The sequence below is a fragment of the Parasteatoda tepidariorum genome, chromosome 6 (assembly GCF_982258835.1).
Source record: "Parasteatoda tepidariorum strain Cologne lab strain chromosome 6, Ptep-v5.0, whole genome shotgun sequence".
Taxonomy (NCBI): domain Eukaryota; kingdom Metazoa; phylum Arthropoda; class Arachnida; order Araneae; family Theridiidae; genus Parasteatoda; species Parasteatoda tepidariorum.
In genome coordinates this window covers 6,105,742-6,126,432 of record NC_141760.1, presented here as the reverse complement: position 1 = coordinate 6,126,432, position 20,691 = coordinate 6,105,742, and the positions used below count along the sequence as shown (strand labels likewise).

The following is a 20,691-nucleotide window of genomic DNA, read 5'->3' as shown; positions in this document are numbered from 1 at the left end:
TATAATAATGCCAGTTACTTATTTCACTTATAGACTAATAATGGAGTCGTGGTGGCTCAGGGAATAGAGCGCACGCCTCCCAATGAAGGGACCCGTGTTCAAATTCCAGTGATGGCTGGTCGAAAAGAATTCAGCACTCGGCTTGCACCGACCACAGTGCTGACGTAAAATATTATCAGTGGTAAACTGAGCATGGGTTATAGTTCCCTTGCCACCAGGAAGGCAAAATTATCCTAATACTTGATCCAGAAGTTCCCTTGTTTTCTGGGTTGGTTTCAAAATTGCAAGGTTACGAAGATGAACATTGACAATGATTTTTGGATGAAAATTTGACAATGATTTGCCTCAAAAAAGAGTTGACAGCCTCGAGCAATAGAAAATAGGCCTCCACTCTAAAGATCGCTAGGCATGAAACAGGAAAAAAAAATACATTTAAAGAAAATAAAACGCTAAGTTGCCTATGAAAAAATAGAAAATAAATAAAAGTGAAAAAACAAAACAAGAAAAACCACGGTAGCCGTGAAAGACAAATCAGGGCCGAATCCATTTCCCACACCGCTATGGCGATGTCTTATGACTCATTTATTTATAATCCTAAATTAATGAACAAACGATATAAAATTCTGCAAGAAACTTAGCAGCTAGCAAACTATAACTCAGATCTGTTTCCCTCAGAGAGTATTTGGAAGAAAAAAACGTTATTATACGGTACTAATTCTTGATTAGAAACATTATAAAACTCTGCGAGAAACTTGGAAGAAATTTTTAAAATCATCGAATTTCAAGAAATTCTTCACAGGCGAGTTATTGGGAAATTTTTTTTAAGAAGGTAAAAAGAAAAAAAAAACTAGTTTCCAACCGCATTGGATAAAATTACAGCGCGCTGTACAGGCCACCTTTCCACAGAACAAAGAAAATCCCGCGAGTCCTTCCGAACCGTTATTATCGACGTAAGCAGAAGAAGACGCGGCCCGTTCCGACGAAATAGTCGTTAGCGGTCATCAGGATGCCCGGGGCGGACCTTCTCCTGCCATGCCTCCCGCCGCCCCGGACAGCTCTGACAGCCTTAGAGGAGGGTTCTCTTTTCGATCTTTCGGTTTGCCGCCCTGCACCTTCCACCCTCCCTACCTAAAGATAGAGGGATGTTCTATTTCTATGAAAATGGAGGGGTGTCTGTAGGATGAAAAAGCTCTAGAATAAGGGTGGGAACTTTGTGAAGCATAAATTGAATTCTTAAATTGAGGTCGATGAGGTTTTTTGTGATGATTGCTACCTTTTCAATTCTTCCTATTCGGTACAGAATATTATTGGGAAAATTATTCTCAAAAATATTCTATTTATTAAAGAATGAAATTTAGTGATAGATCGATATTGAATTTTCACTGTTGAAAAAGTTATTAATTTTTAACTATTTTTGTCTCTTATTATTTTTAAGTTTGAGTCATTTTGAGCTATTACGGAATTATAGATTATTGGAACAATGCCAAAAATATATATATATATTTTGTAGACAACATTTATATTCTTTTCGAGCCTATTGGACCATAACATCTTTAAAATTTGCTGTAAACTTAATATTGTTTATTATTACGTTTCTTAAGCTAAAATTCACAATATAGTAATTCAGCTTAAATGGAATTATGGCTTAATTTAAAATTTCATTATTCTGCATTATATTATGGTTCAATCAGGGGAAAATAATTTTTTAGAGTTGAATTTAAAGTTAGATAATTAATGCTTACAGAACTCTAAGTTAATGAATTGCCTTTCTTAAGTTTTCTTTAAAATGAATGTCTATAAACAATCATGCTGTGATTATGTCGATCAGTTTACAATACCACTTTTTCACATTTTTTTCATGAGAACGTATAAAATGCATTTTTAATTTATTCATTCTTCTGTTCGGTTCCTATGAGCTAAAATTTACTATATGCCGAAACACAATAATATAAAAGACATGAAAGGCTTGGAGTAATATAATGATAAGCCTCATTTTCGAATTGTCCGGAAAAGCTATTTGTGAGAGCGTTTTTGTCAAAATAATAATGATAATAATGACACGATGCCTAAATAGGTAAAAAAATGTTTCGGTGTACTGTTGTTAACTTACAAAATACCTATCTTTAAACTATATTAAGGAACAGTTTGATTAAAATGTCATCCTCACAAAAGGCACGGATTGTCGTTGCATTACTTTAAATCCATTTACCCATTACCATAACCCAACTATTTAGATGTCATATAAAGCCATTATTTGTGAGACTGTGCAATTCCAAAACAATTATAAATTTTCAATTTTTTTCAACCTTTTTTTTCTTCTTCTAGTAATGATACGTTATAATATTTTTGAGATTAAAATAGATTTATAAAAAGAAATTCATTAAGCTTATTATCTAATTTTAATTTGATTTTTAAAACCATTTTTTATGGTGAGAAGGTGGGTTAAATTTTTAAAATTTTTGCCTTCTGTTATGAATTGGTCATAAACTAGTAATTCTGTGTTTGTAACTACAAATAAAGCCGATGGGAAGTGATAAAATATATGTAATGCATTAGAGAAAATGTAGCTCCCCAGTGTTCTAGACCCCACGCTAACCTTAACTGTTGGCCGCACAGATCACAGGTGAGAAAATAGCTTCCCAGGACATTTAAAAACCAATGAAGTAGCTGGTATACAGCCTTATAAAGGGTTAAATAAAAATATCACGGATCCTTTATCATACATTCCCACTCAGATGAAATAGTTAGAGCCTCTCACGGGCTGATAACTACAACATATGAGCATCACGGATCTTCGCGTGGAAACGATTCATAGGGAATTAGAAAATTCATACGTAATCGATTTAACTGCAAACCGAATGATTAAAATCGGTGACTAAATTAGTGAACTGATTCACTCTAGAGCGGAAGGAGTTGTTTATTTTTGCATGAAATCTTATCTCACTGTTCCCTCCCTGTGTCCAGTGGGTCCAGGAGGAAAACGTCCTTGAAACCTAAGAATTCACTTGCCCCTCATATATATACACGTTCCTAACAGTTTCTGTTGATACTAGATACGATAGTGTTGGAACAATTAGATTACGGTCTCAAGACTGATTACTGGAGCAAAGTTCTTTCAGATTATAAAATTTTCCGTTCGTGGACGTAATAACTGAACATATCGTCGTTTAAGGCGTAGTTCGAGAGAATGGCAAAACTTCCGCTGCTTTAATATGAATGTTTAACTTTTTCAGTTACTTTCTGTTATTTTTGGCTAGTTTTTTTCATTGTTATTAAGAGTAAGTAAGACATTTTTTTAATGTTTAATTTTAATTCCATTCTTCTTGTAAAAACACCTTTAAGTTATTTGTTTCCTATAAATATCTCACAAACAAATGCAAACTGTTTTACTACCATGTTTTTAAATTTTAGATTATTTTGTGAATTTATTGAGTTTAAATCTAGTTTGTGCACTGTTATTAAGAATATTCTTTTTAAGTGTTTGATTGTAGTTATATAGTTTTATGCGTGTTAGATTGCTGCTAAATATTTGGCAATAACTATTTTAAATGTTCCTAAATTAACTAACGTATATAATTTGAAATTGAATATTATTTCTTGAAACCCTTAGTTAAAATATTTCCAATATTTCTCATTTTTTTTGTGAATATTAGATTTTTTATGAAATTAAATGTAGTTTTTTTTTTAATGTAATAAATAGAAATTAGGAAATTATACTTCTGTAGCTTTAGGCATGCTAGATCCTTTCTATTTTTATTAGTAAAATTGTATTATTTATTAAACAAATACAAACTAATGTAGAACAAGTCCGTTGTTTATGAATTTTAAGATATTTTATGAATAATTGTATAATTTTATAAAACTATATTTTAGTTTGTAAATATTAGACATTTCTTATTTCAAGAAATTCCTTTTAACTTCTTCCACAATATCAAGAGTTTATAAATTCTTTTTACTGCAGTTATGTAGGTTTGCAATTTCAAATAAATCTACGAATATTAAGTTAATTTTTGAATTGCAGTTTAACTGCTCCAATGTTATTAACTTGTTGCTTCATTGAGAGATAATGATTCGTTTTATTGTAATTATGCATGTTAGATACTCCATTTGCTTATGAAGGTGCTTTCCTTTTGGTTATTTAATAATAAATACATAATAATAATCATTTGACTTTCAAAACAATTCAAGTTGTTGAAATTTGTGTGTCGAAATATAAATTTTAAAAGTATCTTTCCAAAGTTAATAATTAATACATCTTTGTTGACATTTTTCTGCATAAAAAATTTTATTAATTTATGCGAGCGAAGTTGAATTGCCATTAAAAGAAATTAACCTACAGCCAAGAAATTAAAATGTTTTCGTTGACACAAAAAAGATTTATTTTAAAAGGCTAAATTAACCAAAAGAAAAAAGTTAAATCCACCTATAGTTAAATACTGTCAATAATAATAATTTCATGTTTTTTTCCCTTTAAATGGTTAATGAATGTAAATTACTGCTAAATTTTCTATACGAATTTTACCTTTAAAATTGCATACAACTTAAAACCTTGCTAATTCTACACTGAGAAAAAAAATATGATCAAAACAACCCTGAAAACCAGAATTTCTGGCTAACCCTAACCATATGAACTGAAAAATTACCAAGTGAATGATTTAAATACCATATATTTTAGTTTTAAATACCAGAATTATGTTTATTTACTTAAAAAAAAAAAACCGTTATTACCATACAGTGCGATAATTTAAGCAGGATTTTTGTTCCCGTGAACTTTTTAAAAATATCGATAAAAGCCTTTAAAACGTACGCAAAACATTTCCTGGATTTATCGGATTGAATTTCAAAAACGCTAACAGTACTCCGAAAAGAATTTCTGTGACCTTGTTTTAAATAATAAATTATAATGCTCAAGAGCCAACTGTTAACGCTATTTTCATCACATAGTTTTAAGATATCACTGATACAATATAAATCCTAATTATTACCTATACCTTTTATTAAATTATCTATAAGTGATGGACAAAACTATGGAAACACTTCTATACTCTATGCAAACAATCTTTCTTTTCGTTACATATATTTTGGAAGATGACAAAACTGTTGGCACATTTTTAAAGATCATGATTGAAGCTTTATAGAAATGGTGTCATTTTTACGCATGCAAAACTTGAAGAAAGGAAAGGAAGTTAGAAACTTCTTCCTTCTTCACTAATACCAGCAATTAATGAAATTTCTTTATGTTAGAATGCTTTTTTAACTATAGTGCTATTGAAAAAGGAAATCAACTCTAAACTTCCTACACTCCTTTTGGTCGATTCAAATTTTGCATACGTAAAAATGACATTTCTAATTAATGCTTCAAGCAGGATTCTTCAAATTGTACCAAAAATTTTACCATGTAAAATCATCCAAAGCATCTGTTACGAAAAGAAAGATTGTTAACATAAAGTGAGTTAGATGTGTTTCGATATTTTTATCCAATCCTTGCGTATCATAATTTTATCCACATCATAGAATATTATTACACATATATTCTATATATGCGGCTATTTATTTTAACTTTTAGATGAAAATTAATTCCTAGTGAATTTTCGTTGCTGAAAAGCTTGATATTCCCGTTTGTAGCAAAGTAATCTTCATAACAAATAGTTCAAAGGCATAGGTGTTAATAAATGGAATCTAAAAACACTTTTTTTACTAGAATGTTGTGCCCATGTATCATTTCCATTATTGTTCTTTTAATATTAGTGTTAATTTTTATAAATAAATCATTAGAATAATAAAATATTTCATATGAACCGAAAGCTTTTTTTAACGATTTTTTTTCCTGATTTTATATATGATTAAAATGTATACACTAAGGGTTCGCAATTATATAATGACGAACCACATAATCAGAAGAGCGTTTTTAAGACTCCTCATAATAAATATTCCATTTAGGCAATAAAAAGTTTCTGTGTATTGTGCTGTTATCAAATGCAAATTTTTGATCTTTGTAAAATACCTACCCAGAAACAATTGCACTGAACAGTTTGATGCAAAATGTAATTTTTGGATAAACTGTGACTTATTACTATAAAGCCTCAACTCTTCATGTATACAACACCTTACACAACTTTAAAATGATATTCAAATATTACAAATAGTTTCATTTATGTGTGTGCGTGTTTTTAAAAATATTTTTTTTCTTACTTAAATTTTGTATACGTTGTTTAGAAAAAATAAATTTTTTCTTGATTTTAAACTATAAATAAATGGTATGTTTTGCATAAAACATTCTTTACCTGCATGTTTACATAATAATTTTACTATAATAAACACTGCATGATATGTATTACACAAGTTCTGCATGGTAATGCTTTTTTTCCCCAAATACTTCTTCATTACCAGCGTTTCTTATTTATATTACAACGTTTTTCTTACTTTTTTTTTAAAGATACTGTAAAAACTAAAAATAAATAAAAACATGATTAAAGAAACAACAATTAAAATTTAAATAATAAACAATGTTTAATTAAACAATGAAAAGCTAACTCATGCATGTATTATACAAGTCTTATATAATAATTGTAGTGCTTTTGATTTCCCCCAAAAAGCTTCTTCATTTCAAACATTTCTTGTTAACAAAATAATTTTTTTTTTATTTCAAAATTATTGTGAGGAACAAAATAAATAAATAAAATAAACAATATTAGCATCAATATTGAAAAGCCAACTCATGCTAAAAGAATAAAAAAAGTCTATGCTGATAATAATACAAAAAGGAAAAATTTGGATATTAAAATTTTTTATTAAAGCATGGTAAAGAACCTATAAACAAAAAATAGGAAACAAAAAGGATAAAATAATTAATAGAATGATAAAATATATCTGCTAATTTTCATGACATTATATATTCAGGCTTATTACTTCTTTATCATATTATAACCTCTAAAAAATTAACAATGCAATATTTAACACTAATTATAATTTTTTTACAATTTAAATAAAACCATGCATTTTCAAGTTACTTAAGGATTATATGGGTCACTCTGAATTATGCTGTAAATGAAAGTTAATAAATCCATAATAGAATTTTTTCTCCAACATATTATTAAATTTTGCACGCACTTATATCGATTATTGATTCCAATTCTGTTCTTACAAAAATTAAGTTTTATAATTCGTAAATTTTGCATTCAAGTAAATACTCATATGGAGTGATATGAATAATTTCTTGAAAAGCATAAATCATGCATTTATGAGATCTTTAATTTGAATACTAAGAGTTATTTCTTTTCTTTGTAGGATTTTTGATATTTAAGTGAAGCCGCCGTAACCCTAACCCTTCGAAAATTAAAGCAGGAATGTGTGTGTCCTTCGGCCGAACATCACCAACAAGACTCGTTGAGAATTGTGCCGAATTTCGTTGTCGGAGCACCCCTGCCAGTCGAACAGCGAAAACCACCTCTTCGGTGAGGTTCGAACGTACCACCACCAGAATTCGGGCGACATGAACGGCCGAGTATACGCCGTCAATCGGTCGCCAGTACTCGCTTGGAATGTGGAAGTACCTTATGCCGACATGCCTGCCGCTGCTGCCGCCATATCTCCCATTGTACCGGCAGCCTCCGACCCCTATGGACGATGCTGGCAAAACCAAGTCGACCCTGGTGAGTCTCTTATCATTTCTATATGAATTCTATCTTCAAATTATTCGCAAATAGGGTGTAAATATTTTCATTGTTCTAAACGTATGATAAATATTTTTGTTTATTTTATATTGGGTAGAGGATATGTAGTGGTAAGTCTTAACTAATTGCAGTGTGTGTATCAAAAACTTCTTTTACTGTGAGAGATTTGAATTGGCAATATTTTCGATGGTAGTATTAATCACACTGTAATCATAAAATAGAAACTCTAATCTTTTAAATGTAATTTTTGTACCAAAGAGAGCATTGCAAAGTTTTGAAAAAACTTTATTGGTATGACGCATTTCTTCATACGTTGATGATTTTTTTAATAAAATATTTTAAACAAAAATGTATTTTGCATTGTAGAGATTTCTTTTATTACTGTTAAAAACCATTTAAAATTATATTTTATTTGAGCTTAGTATTAAATCTCCATGAAAATTGTTTATTAATTTAATTGCCACTGCAATTTGAAGAAAAAAAAATGAATTAAAAAAAGATAACTGGAATTTTGGCAACGAAAACTCTCCGAAATTTTGCACTTTGAATATACGATTCGCTCAGCAATTTTAATTCTTTTCATTTTTGTTAAAGCTATTTTATTTTTCCTCATTCTTTATTTTTGTCAGATGTCAAAAGTGGGCGGAGCTACGGGAAGATACATAGCTGCTTACTTGTGAAGAAGCGCTATCTATTGGTGAATAAGTGAACTAATTTATGCTCTGCATTTTTAATGCATTTGCTCACTAAGCAAGTTCTAATATTGAGTTTAGTTGGAGATTGCTCCTAGAATTTCCTATCAGAAATTTTTATCTTAGATGATTAAACAAACTTCTGGGATTTCCCGAATTCGACTTCATGTTTTTTTTTATTTAAAAAAGATCGTATCTTAATAAGTTACTTCAGTATTTGGAGATATATTTTTGCACCGAAAACATTTTTTAATTAAAACTATTTATTAGAACTATTAGATTTTAACCAGAAAATGTATAAATGTAAATTAAGAATTATGACATGAACATTAATTTTTTTTTTATTAGAAAGTATATGTTTGTTCTGGGAAATTATACAGTATATTAAAGTAATGAAGTTAGATTGCTTTTTTGATCATAATTTTATATTTCTTCAAATTTATACTAACCACACTATAGAACTATATTTTATATTGATGAAAAATGAGCACTGGAATGTTGGATTTCGTATTTTTAGTTAAATGTAGGGATTAAAAATTATAATTGAAATAGCTATTTATTTATTTCTCTGTAAATATTTAGGAAATCCAAGCAAAATGTTTATAATGAATTAAAAAAAAGAATGTAAAGATAATCATTTGTTGATTTCAGAATGCAAAAAGTAAATAAAATAAAATATTTAAGTTTCAAACATTTTCACAATATTGTTAACACTTTAAAAACGTTTTTTCTTATTTTTGTGTGCCTTTAATTTTTTTTTTTTTAAATATTAAATCTTAATTAAACATTGTACGTTCTTTAAAAATAATTTCTTTCTTAAATGGTGTTTACAGTATTTTAACTAGAAAAGTTGCATTCAAAATTTCTTTAGATTTTTTTTCGTTATAATTTATGTTACTGTTATATTATTTTGTTCTGATTATCATACGTTATTACAACTTATTAACTTTGTTTCTCTGAATTTTTTTCTATGTATATAATTAAAATAGATTCTAACTTGGCAGTTAAATAAGAAATAGATATGTTTTAGTTACAATGACAAACTCATTCATAAAGAAGTAATTTATTTTATGATTTCAACTGCAGGAATCATCATAAAACTTATTTAAGATACGATTTTCTGTAATTTTTTTGTATGTTTAATTCTGAAGATTTATTTATTGCCAAATTATTTTTTTAAACCAATTTAAGCTTTTTGACTATTATAAATACAAAAATAAGAAATCATAACAAAATATATTCACTATTTTTCAAAATAATTGCAATATTAAAAAAGTTCTTCGAATAATATTATCGATAAAAAGAAAATGGACGATAGAGATATTTATACTTTAATTATGATTCATTCCATTCCTAGAAAAATTTTCACTTTTAAATACGTTTCAAAAAAGATTGGTAAAATCATCAAAAGATTCTTTTGCGTTGTTCTGAATTTATTTAGCTCTTATGGGTTAGTGGAATCAAAAGCTCCAGAAAAATGATAAATAAGAATAGTGACGTCATTTTTTGTTACATCAGTCGGATCTCCAGAATGCTGACATCTCTTGTCGAATCTGTTTCTCACTTGTGTTTTTCTCAGTGACTCACAGAGTGAATATCTCAGTAGCAAGGATATATGAAAAAAATATTGCGATTCAATTTCACAATAATAGTATCCATTATATGATTTTAATTAAATTTTAAAGAGATAAGAATATCCGGATTTTAGTTTTGTCTTTCTTGTGGATGAATAGGAAGTATTGTCTTAAGAATTCTGAATGTTCCATTGTAAATTCTTTTATGTCAGAATTAAGTAAGTTTTTATAAAATTATCTATTGTATATTGTATTAATTTTACTAATGTTGTTAGATTCTTTTCAATTCTGAATTCGTTAATTTAATTTTGAATTTTTTATTCTATTTGTTTATTCCATTAATGCCTAAAAATTTTGAAAACGAACTATTAAGTTTGTTTTCTAAATAAAGATGTTTATTTGTATTCCTGTTTTGTTTAAAGGTAGATTATTTGTTATTAATAGTCTTAAGAATTCTTCAACCTGTTTTAATTTAAACTGTATAATTTGGAATGTGAAAAAAATTAGGTTGTATTTTCTAATTAATATTAGAATTGATTTCATTATTCTATGTTACTTATTATTATTCTTTTTCATATTTAATATTTTGAACTGAATCTACTTAATATTAAATAAATAATATTGAATGAATAATATTAATTAAACCTTTTTTGATATTATTTTGTAGCTATCAATAAATATGGTTTCCTAAACCTGCAGATATTTAGTACCTAATAATTTTTTCTCTATTATATATTTTTGTCAGACATAGTTTATGACACCTTTTTATACTAACCACAGTGAAAGTGAAAAAAAACAAACTATATTTTATCAAATGCTAAACTACTATTATGAAATAGAATTTCTAGTATTCTTAACTTATTGGTGTCTGAAGAAGAATTAATGCACGTACAGGGAAATTTGTCATTTATTCTGAAAATATAAAATACTCATATAAACATAGCTTTTTTTACTCATTAAATATTCTTGTTATTACATTAAAGCTTTCAATCATAATTTTCATATTTATATTTTAATTGTAATTTGATATTCTGAACATGTTTAACTTACTATTTGAATAAAGAAGTGTAATTGTGATATATATCTATATTTTTTTTTGATACTGTAAATAAATATAAAGGTACACACTAATGTAATCATGTTAAGAAACGTGTATAGTATTCAAAACCTTTTACTATATATTCTATTATTCTATATTTAAGACCAGTATTTTTCTGAGGAAAAAAGTTGAAAGCTTAAAATTCCTCATAACCCCACCTATAAATATTTTCATGCAATAAAACATAAACTAGAGTTTATTGTGTTCTAAGGAGAAATGTTTTTCTTTTTCCAATTTTACTATTATAGATAAATCATTATATTTTTTTTTAGAATTGGAGTCAACTATAAACAAGTGTTACTGTATAGATTTGAAAAAAAAAGAAAAAATTATGCAAAAGTATTTAGTTTTGTTATTGATAGAAGAAGTTTAAAATTTGTTATTCTAAACAATACCAAAAATTTGCAATAAATAAAGCAAAATCCATATATAACTACTACTTGAAATTTTTTATTTAAATCATGAGATATAATTTAATTATGCTTAAAAAAATCTTTTAATTTAAAGGCTACATTGTTGTTGTTTTTTAAAGAAAGCCGCTTACATTCAAGCTGCATAAACTAAATATAACTTGGCATTTAAAAGAAAAAAGAATTGCTTGTAAATAGAATTCAAATATAATGTATTATTTAAATGCCTGTATATTTATTTGAAAATAAAAAGCAAAAAAAAACTAATTTAAAAATTGATTGAATTAGTCTTAAACTAATCTTAATTTAATATTTTGGAAAATATTTTAGTTAGAATTAAAATTTATTGTATGATTCAGTGTGTTTGGTAATTAAATTGTAAATTAATATTTAAATGGATTATTAGCATTTATTTTTAAGTTATTAATAAAATAGTTTTAACTTTAATATTTTTTATAATTTCTTGGAGATTCTCAAATTTCATCAATTCTTAAGAACATTAAAAGTTTGAATTTGTCTAAAGTGAAAGATATTGATTTAAAAAGCAAATATTCCTTACAAAACGGTAATTTTTTTAAAAATCATTTTTAAGTGTTATTAATTAATGTTAAAAAATCATTAATAAATGAAAAAATGTATTAAAATTATTTTATTAAGTTATTTTTTTATTTTTGAGAATACTGGAACATGCATTATATATAGATAAACACATCCTGTTTGCTGATAAAAAAAAAAGATTTCATATTATATTTAGTAGTATTCAAAATTATTTTTAACTGAACATCAAAGTTTTCAACTTTTGGAAATCATATATTCTTAAGAACATTTATCATATAATATTCTTAAGAACGTTGAAAGTTCAGATTTGTATAAAGTGAACAAGATATTGTTTTAAAAAGTAAACATTCCTAACAAAAATCTAATTTTTTTCATTATTATAAGTATTTTTTACAAATGTTTAAAAAAAAATTGAATTAAAGCATAAATTTTTTCATTGAAAAAAATTGTGGTAAAGAGATCATTCTGGTAATCCTAATATGTCCTTTTCTTTTCCACCAAAGGAAAAAAAAAATATTAAAAATAATTAAGTTATAATTTTTTATTTTTGAGAATGCTGGAACATATATACAAGTAAGCACATCCTGTTTGCCTGTAAATATGAACTTTTATATTAATTTTAAGAGTATTTAAACAATTTTTGAACTAAGCATCAATGTTTTCCAACTTTTGGAAAGCTTTGGTTTGTTTTCTTCTAGCCACGAAAGGATAGGTTGCAGATAAATAGCAAATATGTTCTTAAAAATAATTCAAATGAAATTTCTAAAAAAAAAAATTTTTGCAACAATTATTTAATTTTGTCTATGTATTTTATTAATAATTTGTATTGTAATTAATATCACATATTTTGTAAAAAGAATTTTGTTATTTTTCTGCAATAGGTTCAAGTTTTCCATATTTTGGAGCATTATATAACAACTCGTTACCTCCAACTGCATACAGATTGCAACCTGGGTGCATGCCTAACCTTGGGCAGTTCTGGCCTCCAACACCACCCCCAGATGGTAAGTTTTTTAAATTTATTTTTGTCTTAAAATTAATTAATAAATTAATTTTTGTTGATGATTTGTTCTTAACGTATGAATCAATATGTTAAAAGAGTATTGTGTTTTTTTATTTCTGAAACTTTGTTGATGATGTAAATACAGAACTTTCTTAGTTAACTCAATTTTGTTGATACTAATTAAAAATTAAGTCCCAAGTCAAAATGTTTTTCTATTTTTCAAATTAAAAATAAATCTCTGCAAGCCATGTGTTTTTACAATTTTATTGTAGAAAATTAATCTTGAAATGATATAGTAAATTCATTAATAAAATTGCCTTTCACATAATTTGTATTTTAAGTTTAATGTTTTCTTATTTAAACACAAATGTAAGGTTAATATTCCAGTTTTGTTATTGCACTGTTTTATTTTGAAATGGTTATCAAACTAAAGCAAATAAGTTAGAAAAATTAGTAAGAAAAATAATAGCATTGTTGTGTAAAATCTATAAAAATGAACAAGAAATATTGTATTCCTTTATTTAAAGAGATTATCAATATTGATTAAAATTAGTCCAAAATTAAAATTTCCTGTTAATTTAGATTATTATTCCTAACACATTATGCATCGTAATCAAGAAGCACAAAATGTAGGTAAATAGGATATGTAGATAAGCACCATTACTTTAACAATTCTATATATGTATATAAAGTAATATAGCGATGAAAAAAATTTACTCAATTATGCTAAATGACGATATATCAAAGGAATATTTTTCCTCTTCCTAAAACAAAAGCTACATTCCACTATGTGTCCAATTTTATTTTATTTGCTATACCTTAAATCATATTTAGAGTATATTGTTTGGTATTTGTATGATTTTTTTTCTACTTTAGCTTCTATCCGTTTTATTTATTTATTTATTTATTTATTTTGCATTTTCTTCTGAAGTATTTTCTAGTATATTGACTTTATAATATTGGATATTTTATTTATTATATTTCTTTACTATATGAAATGATTTATCATATTCTTTTAGGTTAATATATATTAATATTGACATGCAAATGGAAAGGATTGTATTGAAAAGTAAATCATATTTGCAACTTATCAAATTGAATAAAAGCACATTTGAAAGTTTATAAGATTTAAAGTTCATAAGTTTTTAAAAAAAAATATTGGTAGATATAATCCTGTTTCAAGATTGATTTGAAAATTAAGATCATCAAGTTTCTAATTTTAATGAAAATAGAAAACTATTCATTTATGAGTTTCATGAATTTGTTAAAGTTAATTTGTTTTCAAGTTTTAAATGTATGCTTTGATAATGAAAAAATAAAAGGAATAAATAAAAAATTATTTGGTTTTTCAAAGATTTAACTATTTTTAATAAAATTCAAAATTATTATTTCATTTTTATTTTTCTGTTGATTTTTTTCAATACTTATTACGTAACTATAGGACATTGACTTATTTTAGTCCTTGTTAAATATATTTGTAGGTTGTGGAAGATTTGATGGGAATAATTTGTATTTCGGACATCCAGTTTTGAGACATGGTGAGAATTTGACCTCAAATTTAAGAAATTCTCTTCAAGGTTTGGGCCATTACTCACATCTAGCTGAAACACCCAAAGGTGAATAATTATTACTCTTAGTGGAGTTTGTTTTAATTGTAAATCCAATTTTATTAATAACAATGTAATTTTGAATATTAATAATATCGTAATCACTCTTTACTTATTAAAAAATAGAAGTTTTTATATATCAGTTTGTATCACCATATTGCAAAAGATATTTGTTCTATTGTTTTATTGGAAAATATTATAGTCCTTGTTAAAAATATTAAATTTTTATTCTTTAACTGCTAATTTTAAAGTTATCTTATTTTAAATTTTTAAAAAATTATTTTTAGTAATTTATAAGTTTTTGCATATTTAGTAGCATTAAATTAGAAGTGGAAAAAATAAAATAAGAAAAAATATCATTCAAATATAATTTTTTATTTATAGCTTTAACTGTTAATTGTGTATAAATGTTTTAAATATTTTTTTTCCAAGATTAAAAAGATTATTTACATTTAGGTTTATTAAAATAAAAATTAACTAATTAATTTTTAAAGATGCTAATGAATAATTTTATTAAAATATCTTCTAGAGTCAACACAGCGAGTTTTTAAGCAAGAGAAAGTACTTTCTCCAAATGTCAACACATCTAGTATGTCTATGTGTTCATCAGGATCAAAGTCTGACAATCTAAATGCTTGCTGTGTTGTTGAAAGCAAGCTAAAATCTCAGTGTTCAGTTTCACGTAGTCTGCCAAAACAAGAACTCCTCACGGGTAATTTGCTTTTAATAAACACATCATATTTTGTTAAATGTAGGAAAAATGTTATACATTTTTTTAAAAATAATTTATGTGTTTAAGCAAAACTTGGAAGATTTTAATTTGTAAGGAAAAATTATAATAATGGAATTCTATATGCTGAATTTTCTCAAAATTTAGTTTGTGTTCTTAATTTAGCTTTTAAAAGCTTTTGTTTAAACATTTAAAACATTACATTTTCTCCCTACATGTTTTTTTCAGTAGTTTAGTTTTTTTAGATATTTTCTGCGATTTACTAAACATGTACATATTGTATTCATAATTATTCAAAGACAGCTTAAATTTGCAAGAGAGATAAATAATTTTTTTTTTTGTAAAAAAAATCAGTTCTTAATTAATTTACAATAAAGAAAATATTTTTTTATTTATTACATGCTGATTTTTTTCTTCAAAAAATTTGATTTAGTTTTGTCTGCTTAAAACTAAATCAGTATATTTTCTTCAAGCATTTCATTTTTTCTAAAATGCAATTCTAATCCAACATGCTAAAATGTTGCAGCATTTTATTAGATTGACTTAAAATATACTTTAAAATTTAAGGTTTAGACTACTATATAAGAAAGATAAACAAAAAATTTTCTTGATTGTCATGCAAAATTAATAATTGTTACATTTTGAAATGCAAGTAAGTCATCTTATAAATTGGATAATTTAATTATTTGATTTTTTAGGATATAGTTTAATGTTCTTATTGATTTTTAAACTTCATTTCTATTATTGTTATTTCATGAGATAAATATTTGTAATAGTGCATTAAGTGCCATTGAAAAAAATTACAGTACAACAATATGACAATCGAAATTTTCATTAAAAATCAGTATATGTTTTGTAATTAAGATTCTTAATTCTTTAAGAATTTTTTTAATAAATGTTTCACAGCTACAATATATGTGACATATTATTAATCAATTAAACTAACAGCTTAGAATTTTCTAAAAGAGAATTTACAGTTTTCACTCTTGGTCAACTGTTATGATCATATTAAAAATACAAAATTAATGTGCTTCAGTGGAAATCATATTTTCTTAAGTGCTCAGGATAGACAGATCAAAAAGATGTGTAATCTTTTCTCTGTTAAAAAAAGGGGGGTCAAAATTAGAGAAATGTTTCTTTTTTTGCTCATTTTTAATTTTGTGTTTCTTTTTAGTTTCTTCAGGTCATGAGCCTTATTTATTTGCTTCTGATATTAGAAGCAGCTCAAGTATGCATCCATCCACAGATAAATCTTGTTTCTCATCTGCATATTCATTAAAAGGAAACATCCATAGTCCACCTCAAGAAAAATCTATGCCTGCAACCCAGGAAAACAACTGTAATGCCTCACCACTCAAGAATGTTTATTTTTCTCATTACGAAAGTGAAAACTCTATGCAATTCAAGAACTCCATCGAGAGAGCCGGAGATGAGCACTTCTACTCCAATCACAAACAACCACCCTCATTGAACTCTAGCAAATCCAAGCATCCTCTTCAGCCTCTGAGTGATTGCCATTTCAGTAGCAATTTTTCGAAAAAGTCCGATTTTCACGGCATTCAAGACTTTCACAAGACTGTGACTACTCAAAGAATTAGTGATACTTCTTTTAGAGAACAACATAAGCAAAAGACTAGTTCTTCTAAAGTAAAGCCCGAAAAAAGCAATCCGTACGATTGCAAATATCAAAAATCTAACTCCAGGAGCTCTTCGGTTATTCAAATTTCTGAAAATAAGACCCCCGAGGTCTTGAATATCCCTACCTCAATGATGCAGCCTAAGATAGAGCCAAAAGATAAATATTTCATGTCTAGTTGTCCGTCAACGTCATCCAATTGCTTGGCATCCTCGTACGCTTCGAGTTCTAGCCCTTTTATTTTAACAAACTCTTCATCTAGGTCAGATGTGAGTAGTTACCAAAATAGTTTTTACCAGAATCCGTGTTCTCTTAACAAGTCGTGGTCTTACAATGACTTGCCAATGATTTCGCCTGACAATTATTTCAAACCCCCAGAAGCAGCAAAACCTCCTTCTCGGAACCAAAATTATGCCTCTCCAGTGTTGCATGAAAACTTGATTTCTGTTGCTCAAACTGCGCCACCTGATATGCTTGTTACCAAATATGCTGTTCATTCATCAAGTCCTAACATTTGCTCTCCTGTAAAAAAGAGAGTAGATTATGACGTTGATGATGAAGTCCAGATCATTGGTGTTCAAAATAAATCTTCATCTTGTAAGTAATTTTTTTTTAACTTCATGTTTAAACACAATTAAGTCACGGCACCTCTATTATTACATTAAAAATAATAGTTTTTTTTTTCAATAAAAGAAGGCAAATCATAGCTGTAATGAAATGACTCAATATTTTTGATAGTCATTTATCAATTTATAGCGAAGTAATCGAACAAATTTGAATTTGTTTCAAATCAAACGATATCTAAACAAATTATTATTATTATTTTTTAATTATTTCTTAATTTTAAAATAATGCAGGAACTCCTATTTTTTAATAGACACGTGCATATAAGATGTTTACTTTATAAGATGTTTTTTTCTTCTTTATTTAGATTTTGTTACTAATTTCTAAAAAATATTCATAAATTGAAATGACTAATTGTAAATATCATTGTAATACCATTTCAACTATTGTCTTTTCATATTCCTTTGATATAATTTGAGAGAAATAGTCTTCAATTGTCTTATTTTAGACATCTTAAAAGGAATTTCAATTTATCAATATGTGAAACATAAAATTTTGAAAGATTTGAAAAGTTATTTTCAATATTTTCTTTAATTGATGTTTAAAAATTTTTTTCGCAATGTTTCATTCTGTTTTGGGTTTTCTATAAAAAAATATTTACCATATGACTCTAAAAATCTAAGAAGTTTCTATTGTAATTGTTTTCTAATTATATTACACTTAGGAAAAGAGTTGGTGTGATATAAACTTATTTTTCAAATTACAAGAAACTATTTTTTCCCCATGCATGTCATGTGAAAAAAAAATAATAGTAATAATCATAGATAAATAAATAAAATAGAAAAAAACTTATTTACTTTTTTTCACATATGTCGTAATACAGCTAAGCATTGAAGCTGATTATTAAAATTGATTTTGAAAAGTAATCATAATTTAACAGTGAGTTGTTACTATTTATAATTGCAAGTAGTAATAAAATTATCTTTTAATCGAAGTTTTTAAAATTATATATATATATTTTAGGTAAAATAGATTCAACCGATTGTGCAAATTTATTTAAGATTATATATATATATATATATATATATATATATATATATATATATATATATATATATATATATATATATATATATATATATATAATATACTATTTAAAAAATTTTCTTAGAAACAAGAATTTAGAGAATATTAAATTTATCAATTAATTTGATCAAAAATGAAACATTTGTTTTAAACTGTTTTGTTAAGTGTTTCTCTAAGTTTCATTTCATTGAAAATAAAATAGACAATTGATAGGTTTCATAAAATTGTTTGAATAATATATTGAATAGAAAAAATTATAAATTTATGAAAAAGTACCCATTGAAATATTTCAAAACAGTGCTTATAATAAAATTCTTTCTAGAAGGAATTGTAATAATACTTATATTTTCTCTTTTTTTTTTATAGCGAAGCATATTAGCAAACACAATTCTGAGAAAAGAATAGAAAATCATCAACCAACTTCTAATTTAAGTCCTCTTTGCTTAAAGGTAAATATTTTGAAACACATAAAATTGTTTGATTTCTTCAATTTACTTATGAAATTTTTTTTTGTGTTTTTATTTATGTTTTAATACAAATTTACAGTGTATATTTCATTTAATAGAATTTTTTGCAGTTGGTTTGAAAATTTTATTGTTTATCTTTAGTTGTGCTTATACTAAAAATGGATTTCTTTATTTTGCAATATTAAATAAAGAAATATGTATAAGAACAAAATCAAAGATGATAATTTAGATTCTATAAAATTTAGTACAATCTACTGTGCCAAAATATTTCTGCTGCTCTTTACTGATGATAGTACTTGTATTATCGCTGAAAATATTCTTTGTTATTCTAAATCACCTAATTTGCCCTTATACATCTTTTTAAAAGGTGTCAGTGTCTACTCTATTTTAATTTTTGAATGTTGATTAAATTAACTATGCCTGATTTTTTATAATTTAATTTTCTTCTCCTAATGTCATCATTTAAATATCTCCAAAACTGTTTAAAAAACTTTTCAATCATTGTCCATGTTTCATTTGATTGGTTTATAAATTATTTTGGTTGATCACTTGATAAAACTTATTTTTAAATATTTTGTTGCTCTAAAGAAGCATTTAAACAGTTCTTTTCTACGAGACAGATAAAATTGTGCTGGGAAATGAATCATATTTAGCATATCCAGTATTTTCAGGGAGTGTATTTTACCTGATAAATATGTAAATGAAAAGTAGTGAGCTTTCTTTTTATTATTTCAGATTTTTTTTTTTTTTTTTTTTTTTTTTTTTTTTTTTGTGTTAGAGTATATCATGCTTTGAAATTCTGATTTTGTTTTACATAGTATAACCAATTTTAGCACCTTTTTTCCCCCATCAAATTCTACATTTACATAATCCATTTCTAGAAAGTATTTTATAATTTTTAAATTTTATTTTTTTATATTTATGTTAAAGGAAAATTCATTATATCTTATTAAATTCCATTCTTAAGTAACAAGATTAGTGGATGAGTGCCATTAAAAAAAAAAAAGAAATAAATCTAGGAAATATTTTATTTTATTATTTTTTAAATGTACAACATTAATTTATTTTGCTAAATCTTTAAATTTTGCATATCTAAGTGGATAAAAGTATTAAGTGACAGTAAGAGTGTTTTTAGAGTAGAAGATAGTACCAAATGCCTATAGAAGTATTAGTTTATTCAAGGGTCTGTCCAGGCCGAATTTACTACCGTTTAGCGGTACCTTCACAAATTCAACTTCAGGAAAAACAGTAGTTTCACGAAATACTTTTTCTTAAAATTTTACTTTTGTAGCCCTTAAGGAACGATAAATCCATATTTTAACCATATTTTTGTGCTGATTTTTTAATATAATTCTTAATTTTTCACAAATTATGTCTACATTTTCACAAAATAGGTATCTCTCAGAAAAACCTAGACAGACCCCTGTTATTAAGTTTATAAGTAACTTTAGAAATCTGTCTCTTGGCTACTCATTAAAAGCTAAAAGTGTAAAGAGCATGCAGGATTGGTTTAAATGAGTTCATAATTTTTTTTTTTTAGATTTATAGCTTTTTGCTAATTGAAAGCTTGCATATAAGAAGAAAGCCTCACT

At 26.0% G+C, this 20,691-nt stretch overlaps 1 protein-coding gene across 4 annotated transcripts in view; it reads left to right on the top strand.

Annotated features, from left to right (window-relative positions):
• LOC107452888 (uncharacterized) overlaps nt 1-20,691 on the top strand; it is a 77,552-nt gene that overhangs the window by 41,476 nt on the left and 15,385 nt on the right. For 2 of the 4 annotated variants that reach the window (XM_071179037.2, XM_043044687.3), the window contains exons 2-7: nt 7,288-7,652; nt 12,888-13,010; nt 14,491-14,625; nt 15,146-15,328; nt 16,521-17,579; nt 18,999-19,081. In XM_071179037.2, the coding sequence (XP_071035138.2) occupies nt 7,493-7,652; nt 12,888-13,010; nt 14,491-14,625; nt 15,146-15,328; nt 16,521-17,579; nt 18,999-19,081 (1,743 nt within the window). In that variant the 5' untranslated portion in view covers nt 7,288-7,492. Of the gene's footprint in view, nt 1-2,957; nt 3,279-7,287; nt 7,653-9,741; nt 10,158-12,887; nt 13,011-14,490; nt 14,626-15,145; nt 15,329-16,520; nt 17,580-18,998; nt 19,082-20,691 lie in introns of those variants that run through there. The other 2 variants (XM_043044688.3, XM_043044689.3) reach the window with 2 other exon arrangements.